The sequence below is a fragment of the Spea bombifrons genome, chromosome 8 (assembly GCF_027358695.1).
Source record: "Spea bombifrons isolate aSpeBom1 chromosome 8, aSpeBom1.2.pri, whole genome shotgun sequence".
In the NCBI taxonomy this organism is placed as follows: domain Eukaryota; kingdom Metazoa; phylum Chordata; class Amphibia; order Anura; family Pelobatidae; genus Spea; species Spea bombifrons.
The window spans coordinates 40872499-40882729 of record NC_071094.1 but is presented as its reverse complement, the minus strand read 5'-3'; the positions used below and the strand labels follow the sequence as shown (position 1 = coordinate 40882729).

Here is a 10231-nt window from a genome sequence, read left to right as displayed (position 1 = left end):
ACGTTTGCACCGCATGCAGGGCTTTCACGTTTGGTCAAGACGTTCCACCTCACAATATGACTACAGATACTTTTTATTGCCATAGGTTAATTTCTTTCATCTGCGGAGACCGAGAGCTTTTACAGCACAGGCATTGAATAATTGGAAGAAACATATTTTATTTTTTTATTTCTTAATAACATTTTTGCCAAAATAAAACAAATACTCATTTCAGCTTCAAAGTTTAAAAATAAGGTACGCAGAACAAAATGTTTGCCCGCCGGTTGAAATTCAGTAATACGAGAGAATCGGTAACAGGTCTGAATATATTAACAATGAACCATACCTGCCGACTCTCCCGGGGACAATATAACGTGTCTCATGCGCAAGCGCATTATACAGCACTCAGGTTTTAGGGGTTGCTAGCTGACCCCCATATAAACCTAACGTAGGTGGACCCAGAAGAAGACTATTCTCCAGCATGCCAGGTCATAATATTGCTTAGTAAGCAAACCCATTAATGTATAATAAGAATGATGTCTAATTACTCATTTAAGTGATTCTTGCCAGTTATATAGTCACACATTTATTTTATCATTATTATTCATTATTATAATTTTTTTATTGTTAGTAGTAGTAATATTATTATTATCATTATTATTTACCAGTATTTTATTATAATAAATAATAATAAAAATAATAATGATGATAATAATAATACTACTACTAACAATAAAAAAAATGATAATGATAATGAATAATAATGATAATAATAATGATAATAATGAATAATAATTATAATAATGATGAATAATAATGATAATAATGAATAATAATAATGATAATAATGATTAATAATAATGATAATATAGTTCTAAAATTCTATGTTACATGTAAATGGCAGAAATCTGATTTATAACTTGAAGCCATTTACATGTCAAGTTTAAATTATTTAAATTAAAAGCAGGCCTTCTTAAATGCAGCAAAATGGATTAATTTCCCAATGTATTTACCTGGATCAAGATCAGAGGGAATGAATGGCCACGAGCGAGCAAAGAGCCTTTATATTTTATTTAGAATCCCAACCCTGCCACAAACTAGAATGCTAATTTCTAAAATGACTCTGATTGCAACAATGAGCCCTTACAATCTTTTCAATGTTGGGTGAGGAGTTGGGGGAGGGGGGGGTTACGAAAATCCCAGGAACAATACGGGGTCAGACAAGGTTTCTTGGGGTAGGTGCTGGAGAGACGCCCAAGCGCGGCTCGCTAGACGGTGAAACGGGCAGATTGTAAATCATACCAGATTGCTACTCTGAACTCAAACGGAATCTTGTATGAAGTCGCTAAGAGGCTTTAAAGTGAAATCACCGATAATTTAAAGTTAGAACATCATTTCGGTTCCTTTTTCCCCAAATCCTCCATCATCACAGATCTTTACTCAGATTAAACGTGTGCGACGCCATCTGTCGATTGAAACAACTGAGTTATCTCTCACCTCTTAAGATGCTGATTGTTGCTGATTGGCTCAGGCAGCCTTAGCAACAGTGCAAGGGCTTCAAATTGATTGGATAATGCTCCGGCCACTTTATGACACACACATATATATATATATATTTAAAATTAGTTCCTTAGTTTAAACCTGATCGTCTCCAAAATAATTACACACATTATTACACGCAGCAAAAAGTACATCTCGTAGATAACGTTGATAAATTAAGTTCCGATTTTTTATTATTATTATTAAAAAATTTCAATTCCACCCTGGCACTATCTCAGTAAAGGGGTGAGAATAAAACAGAAAATAAGGTTTATTACACATAATTATAATACAGAGAGAGCAAACATTCCACACCGTGCGGTATACAGAAGAAAGAAACACGCGAAGCCGCTGACGATGTACGATGCTGCAGAGAATTAAATATTTCATCCACGCGGAGTTCCAAATCACCGATTTCCAATCTCGCAGCAAAGCTATATAATTGCGTCTAATGGGGAGTAGAGAACCGTAAAGCCGCGGCATCGTCTTTCCGCTCCGCAGCCGGGTGACTGGATACTTTAATAATATATATAGATAAATATTAATTACGCAACCGTTCAAAAGCAACTTTTGTCCAATAAAATAACATGCGTTGGATCAGAAATCCAGCACAGACGGGGTTAATGTTGTAAATGACTATTATAGCTGGAACCGGCTGATTTTTAATAGAATCTCTTCATAGGCGTACAGAGGCCCTTTATCACTCCCATCACTCCTGTGTGCCAATGGCCCTTTATCACTCCCATCACTCCTGTGTGCCAATGGCCCTTTATCACTCCCATCACTCCTGTGTCCCAATGGCCCTTTATCACTCCCATCACTCCTGTGTTCCAACGGCCCTTTATCACTCCCATCACTCCTGTGTCCCAATGGCACATTGCGTTCGCTGATTCCAAGACAAAAATATTTTTTAACGAAAAGACCGTCGATTCGATTGGTTTACATGCTGGTAAGCGCGACGGCTCTCACACGGGGCAGTGAATAATACGGACGCTCCCCCAGCAGGGCTGTTTCTACGGACTCGCTATGAACACAGATTCAGGCAAACATTTTTTGTCATTTATTTAAAATAAGATAACAGAGGATCCGGAAGGCACAAAAAACCCCATCCTGGTTTAAACAATCGGCTGAATCGGGACACAGACGTAACCAGGGTGGATTTAACTTATTTCTGTTTAACCCTTCGGTCAGAAAAGGATCTTTAAGGAAAACGCGGTTACCGGGAGCTTTGTCTGTTTGACTTATTATGTATTTGATGAGCAGATACGACATCATGTACGGCATAAACAGAGCTAGTGACCCAGAAGCGTGTACATGGAACGATAATTAAAGCAGTGTCGTGACACAAGACCCCACAGCAGCGCGATACGCTGGCCATTCCAGGACAAATATTTTATTTGTACTAAAATAGTGACAACGAAAGTCTGTAATGTTATATAAATACGTCGTTGAAGACTTGTTAGAGCGCGGGAGAATAAGGAGCGATGCATTCATATTCAAGAAACGTTCTAGATCTCCACAATTTGAGGGTAACTGCGTATATTTACGGATCCCAAACGCAATTGGCTTTGGGGGCTTCCGGAAGAAAAAAAAGCCGGTAAATAAGCGTCTTGCGGTATGAAAGATATTTACGCGTTGGAGACACGTACAGGGAAGGAAAAAACACACATCCGGGTATGTTCCACGTATATACAGAAACTTAAATCGACGCTCTTCCGCTACACTTGATCCCGTAGACGCGCGAGTCTTTGCGATAGCTCGTCCTGTAAGAGATAAGGAGCGGATTAAGTGCAGTCTGATGATTACTGGAAATCACGTTCGGACAATTTAACAAGCATTCTGAAACGCTCTACTAGAAACAGAACGTGACGGCAGATCAGACCCATTCAGCCCGTCTGGTCACCCATTGTTCCTGATGTTACGACTCAAACCTTAAGGAGTTGTTGGTCTCGTCTTCAGGAGCCGTATACGTTTAAAACCCCTCACTGTATTACCCTCTACCACTTCTGCCAGGAGGCTGTTCCATTCACCACCCTACTACTGGAATATCTGCTAATATTTGCATATTTTAATTATCTATATCATTTACCTATTTTTAAATCCCTTTTTCATGAAGCTTTTACGCTTCCTCGCCTGCAGTGCAATGTCTTTGTTCTGAGGATATTCCTAGCTTCTCGCCGTTGCCCCCTCGCCAGCAAAACGACCGAGCGCACATCTGCAGAGCAGGGACGGCACGATGAACGGCCGAGTGCTTTTCTTTTTGACCGGACTCTGGCAATATCTCCAGAACCCCAGATGGCGCGGAGGGCTCATAAAGCCATCGACAGATGAACGATAAAGACGGCGAGTGAAGCCGCGGATCCGCGCCGCGGTCCCTTACTGCTCAGATCATGAATTACTCATAAAACCTGCTGGAGAATGAACATGCGCCGACCCATTCCCAGAGAAAAATAAATAAGAACTACCGGTCGTTAGGAAAACATAAGCGCTATCCCCAAAAGTATCCCCTAAAAAGTGTTAGACTTTATAGTCTCTTCGCTGATCTTTTTATATATTTTTGATATCACCCACTGGCATTTGTATATTTCCTGGGCAGATATCTTTATTATAACCCAATACGCGGGCAAAGCTTCCTCGAACCGATCATTCCGTACTTTAAAGGAAGCGAAGAGATCTTTCTCATAGGAGCGAGAGGTGGAAGAAATGTTCTTACCTGTTCTGCGGATGCTACGCTGGTACCGACGGAGCCCGTCTGACCCTGGGGCAGTTCCATATTCAGTTCAAGGCTGTAATTACAACATTTTGTATCATTTAGGATCGCAGGCCGTTCAGTGCAAAATACGAGGAGATCCTCAGACCGACTGAGCCGATGGCCGATACCCCAGCGGCTCCCATACGCCAATCACTCGTGGTGTGAAATCCACAAATGGGAATAGAATGGGGGGTTTGTGTAGCAATAAAGCTACAAACCTTCACACGATATTTGCTATTACCTTCTTTTTTGACAAAACGCTGCAGTTTATGAATTGTAGCATTTTATATCGAGGTCCCTTGGCGGGTGACACCGAAACATGGCCAGCAGCCCCCACCGGTAACTCCAAGCAACATAAATCCAGCACATCACCCCAGAACTTTCTGTATAAATCCCACAAGAATCCATCTTTTATAATAATTTAAAGGGGCTTTTTTTACCCCCACCAGCCATCAGAGCTGAGGGTTTGCAGCGGCGTCACTATCTACAAGGATCGCATGAGAAGCGAGTAAAAGCTCTTTGCTGGATGTTATAATAAAAACTCTTACCCGGCTTCATCTGCCATTTCATGTAACAATCCCTCCACCTGATTCTGCAATCAAAAAAGAAAAAAACATATTAGAACCCGAGCAGACAACACAAACCCGCCTAAAAATGAGCCCATTAATGGTCCTTTAAATCCTGCCAACGAGCAGAACGCGGACCGCCAGACAGCTTATTCTGGTTTAAGACTGAAGGGCAATTGGGGCAGATTTCAAGGTATGTGGGGGCAAAACCACAAGAGCTCACTTTGCTGCCGTAACTTGCGTCCTCCACCACGTGGAGGCATTAAGCGGTTAACGATTATTGTTGGCAACCAAATAAGGTAGACATTAAATAAATATATTCTTTTTTATGAAGTTTATAAAGCTGCATTCTAGGATCGTTAGATAGAGGAAGGAGCTTTTCGTGCCTGCGGAGTGGTCAGGGTAGTGGTGTTACTCATGCTATCCTCCATCTGCTGGGTCTGAACATCTAGCGTCTCAAACTGGTGCTCAAACTTGTCCATTAAAGCAGAAATCTTAGGAAAGAAAAACAAATGGTTAACGCGATGAAACGGAAGAGCGAGTAAACACGAGGAAAGTAGGCGTTATATATAAAATGCGTCACCTTCTCCAGGTTCATGCTTTTCAGAGTGGCGTCCATGGATTTGACGACGCCGGCCATGGACTTGGTCACCTAAAACGGCAAAAGACAATGACAGCTAAAGGAGCCAATCAGCAGCAGGAAAGCGCCCCCATTCAAACCAATAGGAAGACAGTACACATGCGCGCTGGCCTCTAAACCGGCGAGGAGGTCCCGTGCAGCGACCGTATATAAATGTAAAGGGGCCACACGCACCGATCATATATGTTAAAGTGAATACAACGGCTGGAGTGTCCCTTTAGAGTGCTAGCGAGGCACCCAAAGCATTGAAAACCTCATGGGTATTGTCTGTCTTGATTTATATGGCACCGTCATACTCCGTGGCGCTGCTCAAACTCACCTTGCCCATGGTGACAGCGGTTTGGACTCTGGCGGCTACAGCGTCGACGCGGGCGCTCATGCGCAGGAAGTTGATGCCTTGGTTCTTTTGCCGTATGGCGTTCTCTGCGTGTATCCTCGCTATCTCCGTGTTGCCCTTCTGGATCGCCTGCGTTCAAACGTAAAAAAGCCTTCAGACAGCTGAACTACACGGAGAAATGTCCCGAGGCCGCAGACAAAGTCACGCCGCCGCGGAGGGCCTTAGAAGGAACCAAGTTCGTACCTTTTTAATTTTTGCCTTTTCTGCCTTTTCTTCTTTTTCACACTTTTTGGCGTTTCGATTGAGTTCTTTAGCAGCGAACTTCAAGTTGAACAGATGCTCTGGTGTTTGCGAGTTAAGGAGAACGAACTCAACATGCGTCATTAAGAAAAGAAAGTGCTGCGTTAAATCAAATGACGGAAACATACAATGTGCGGGCAGATCGGCCCCATTCGGCCCGTCTACTCTGATCCTTATTCCCGCTGTAAAGGCTCAAACCTTAAAATCAGTCGTTGGCCTCGTCTTAGATTCCGCAGCCATATGCCTATCCCATGCGCGCTTTAAATTGCCTCAATCTATTAACCTCTACCACTTCTGCTGGGAGGCTGTTCCACTTATCTGCCACCCTTTATGAAAAAAAGTAAACTATAACTTGCTCACAAATGCTGCTGCTCGGGGAAACAAATTCAGCCAACCACATAAATACTTTGGTTGGGAGATGGTTAATAGGAGCAGCTTGAGGCTTAGATGGAATGTAAGGAAGTTTTTTTTTTTTTTTTTTACTGAGAGGGTGGTAGATAAGTGGAACAGCCTCCCAGAAGAAGTGGTAGAGGATAATACAGTGATGGAATTTAAACATGCATGGGATAGGTATACGGCTCCTGAATCTAAGGCGAGACCAACGACTGATTATGGTGGCGGATTAGACGGGTTCTTATCTGCGTTTAAATGCTACGTAGAGACACTGAATGTTTAATATGAGATTTCTTCTGCGCCGCTATGGCAATATACCAACAAAAGTCTCGCAGGGCCTTCCCTGAACACAGCTATTTATATCCCAGCCAAAAGAAATCAGCGTTGTGTCGTTTAGGGCTGTATTTCCGTGCGATCACGCGATGACATCACTAGTTTGCAGCTCGCTAACCCTGATCGACCGGTTTCGAAACGGTGACTCTCCCTCGCAGGTATGGCGAGAAACGGCCTGATCACATGCTCTGCGGGCTACACGTCACCTGATCACATGCTCTGCGGGTTACAGGTCACATGATCACAGGGGTGCTGCCAGGAAGCCTGGGCTTTAACAGCCAGATTTCATTACTTCTGGAGAAAGCCAAAGTCTGAGCTGAGACTATCTATGGAAGTCAGCATTAGCATTCGATCCGTCTTGGGTTTCAGCTCGGTAATCCTAGAGGAGGAATCAACAGCGAGCTGTAAACATTCAGGGCATTTATTGCTTTACGGAACAACAAGACGACGCGTCACATGTTGTCCGGGACTGTCGGCCCAGGTCACCTAAATGGGTTTCAAAGACAAAACCAAGTGCACCTTACATCCCCGCTCTAAGGGGGAGAATTAAAATCCTATGGGTGGGTTTACTGAGTAAAAGGAAAGTTACCAGCCAGCCGGATAAAAAAGTATCAACTCGCACAGCAAGTGTTTCTTTTTTAATCTTCTACATGGTTTGATCGGTTGATACTGTTCATAGCTTAGTAAAAAAACATGAATTCCTCCCCAGGACCCGACAGCACATCACATGTAACACGTCTTACGATAGAACGTTCCAGCGCCAGACACTCGTCGATATGAAAACACTTACATGGAGCCAGGATCTCGCTTATATCATCACGTATTAGGATACATAGCAGCAAATGCATACAAAACAATTCCAACTTTAATCTGGGTTCAGCAATTCCGAGCGACATTTCTCCCCTTCTGGGGTCACAAAACAAAAGTGAAAGAGTTGGGCTTCCTTTAAGGCCCGGTACACTTAATTACTAGATTGTAAGCTTGTTAGCCGAGCCCCCTTTACCTAGTGCAGGGGTAAGCAACCTTCGGCTCTCCAGATGTTGTGAACTACATTTCCCTTGATGCTTTGCCAGCGTTATGATTGTAAGAGCATTATGGGAGATGTAGTCCACAACATCAGGCGTGCCGAAGGTTGCCTACCCCTGACCTAGTATCTGTATCGGTTTGTCTGTCGGTTCTTGTTTTGTCAGACCCTTTGAATGTAAGAAGCGCTACAGAAACTGTTGGTGCCATAATTATAATGATAATAACGTATGTGATTATCTAGACACAAAAGGTTTAAGGAGTAATACCCAAGAATAACAGACGTGAGCCTTACTTTATCGTTTTAGAAGGGGACATGACCGTTCAAAAGTTAGCTGTTTTCATGGAAAAGATGTACATTTCTGGCTGCAAAAGGGTTTCTAACCATCGATTAGCCTTTTAAAAAAAATTGGATCAGCGAACACAACGTCCTGCTGGAACACAGGAGTGATGGGAGTGATAAAGGGCCATTGGAACACAGGAGTGATGGGAGTGATAAAGGGCCATTGGAACACTGGAGTGATGGGAGTGATGGGAGTGATAAAGGGCCATTGGAACACAGGAGTGATGGGAGTGATAAAGGGCCATTGGAACACAGGAGTGATGGGAGTGATAAAGGGCCATTGGAACACCTATAAAGATTTTCCATTCAAATCAGCCATCTCCTGCTACAATAGGCTACACATGTAATAGGCTGTTGAATCAAAACTCTAGTTGAAGAATCTATGGCATTCAAATGGTTAAAATGTGACATATGTGGCAAAACAATATCAAATCCTTATCAAAACATTTTACCATAAAAATCTCAAAAACAGGCTCAAAATCGACAAGATGAGGGCAACAATTTCGTTTTCCGTTACCATAGAAGTAAGAATGTTATTTTTAAAGCAGTTCCCTTTGCTCTATGTTCCTTAGACATGACATCACAGGGCAAATGACAAGTGGGAAGTCCTTATATCGGATGTAAACAGGGGTACTTTAGTAAAGTATCTAGGTGATCTAGGGCAACAACACACCCTTTTAAAGGTGCTGTTCCACTTAGACACAATAATGAGCATCCTCTAGCATATTAAACACATAAACCCGAGCAGATCCGTCATTATATCCTTTCCTTCCTGGAAACCTTTTCTTTTAATATGACGACATCTTATCGGCCAAGCAGCCCAAGAATGTAAGACAGAATTTTGTATACAAAAGGAAGTAAATACAGAACAGCGCCTCTAAAAACATTTAAGTAAACAAATAACCACACCTTTAATAAGTCCCCACGTAATAAACTAAGAAAACATATTACAAATATAATGAATATTACCAAAAACACAAAAAAATCCTGCCCAGTAGACTTAATTGGTAAACAATAAACAGCACATATTATTATTAATATTTACGATACCCCATATTTCACGCAGCGTGGGCACCTATAGGGTCCCCTCTCCCACTCTATAGAGGATACTCTCCATGTTAGACATGATTCCGGCCTCGGTGTGGTCCCCCTTCTCGTTCTTTACCGCACTCCCGTTCCGTCTCTTCGCTTCTAGCCACTTCCGGGGTGCTCCAGTTTTTTGGTTCACTCCGCTTCCCGTTGGCGCTGACGTCACCGTGATGCGAAGCCACCGCGAGTTTCGAGGGGCGGGGTTCCAAGTCAGGCAGTGAGTGATCATCACGGGTTCGGAGTGACATGGGGAGGGGAGGGGCTATTACGTAATCGGGCGGAGCCTGAAGCTATAAAGGTCCATTGATAAGGTGAGGCGTTCAGTCATTCATGTGAGTGTTTGGTAAAGTTACCGCCAGGGTTTTTCTAATATTGGTAACTAAGCTGGAACGCAGCCTTTCTCTTATTGGCCAACGTTTCAGGCACGTTTTGGCTGCATTTCCTGTAACATTTTATACAAATAAATACAAATTTTTCTTAAAACAGAATTTTGGAAAATGTAATTAATAGATGCTGGTTCTGGCCCAAATATTGACCCCATATTGACACAGGCATTAGATTATCCCCTCTCCCGGCTTCTCCTGCACGGGCGACCGATGATTATTACCGGGAAAACAGTAGGTGTCTCACTGCACCAGCATTTACGGTATGTCTCCGCACTGCCGCCTCTGTTAAAGAGATTGCTACCGGCGCTGACACGAGGAGATCCTGAAAGACCGTTCTCCCAGGACGTATAGAAATGTACAGTAATACAATAAATGAAGGGAAAGATGCGTTTACTGAACATAATAAATGTCACTCCGTTAACTATACGGTATGCAGGGAGCTGCACTATAGCGATGTAAATACAGAACATGGAAAATGGGTCAATTTAGGCCAAGCTGGCAGCAGTAAATGTATAGATCAAAAAAAGAGTTTAACTTCTATTTGTTTTTTT

At 42.8% G+C, this 10231-nt stretch overlaps 1 protein-coding gene across 1 annotated transcript; it reads right to left on the bottom strand.

The window, feature by feature from the left end:
* Positions 1–1773: 1773 nt before the first annotated feature.
* CHMP1B (charged multivesicular body protein 1B) lies at positions 1774–9467 on the bottom strand. Its single transcript, XM_053473945.1, has 9 exons — positions 9316–9467; positions 6057–6154; positions 5796–5942; positions 5420–5488; positions 5223–5330; positions 4819–4862; positions 4232–4304; positions 3218–3281; positions 1774–2034 (listed from the first exon to the last, which is right to left on the bottom strand). The coding sequence occupies exons 1-8, from the start codon at positions 9329–9331 to the stop codon at positions 3237–3239; spliced, it is 600 nt and encodes a 199-aa protein (XP_053329920.1). The 5' UTR covers positions 9332–9467; the 3' UTR covers positions 1774–2034; positions 3218–3236.
* Between the last annotated feature and the right edge of the window lie 764 nt (positions 9468–10231).

Bases quoted from the DNA above. Each gene is read 5' to 3' on its own strand.
- CHMP1B (XM_053473945.1), bottom strand. The intron at 4,863-5,222 runs GCACGAAAAGCT...TTTTGATTGCAG, and splicing joins CTACCCTGACCACTCCGCAG to AATCAGGTGGAGGGATTGTT. The intron at 3,282-4,231 runs GTAAGAACATTT...TATCTCTTACAG, and splicing joins GCGTAGCATCCGCAGAACAG to GACGAGCTATCGCAAAGACT.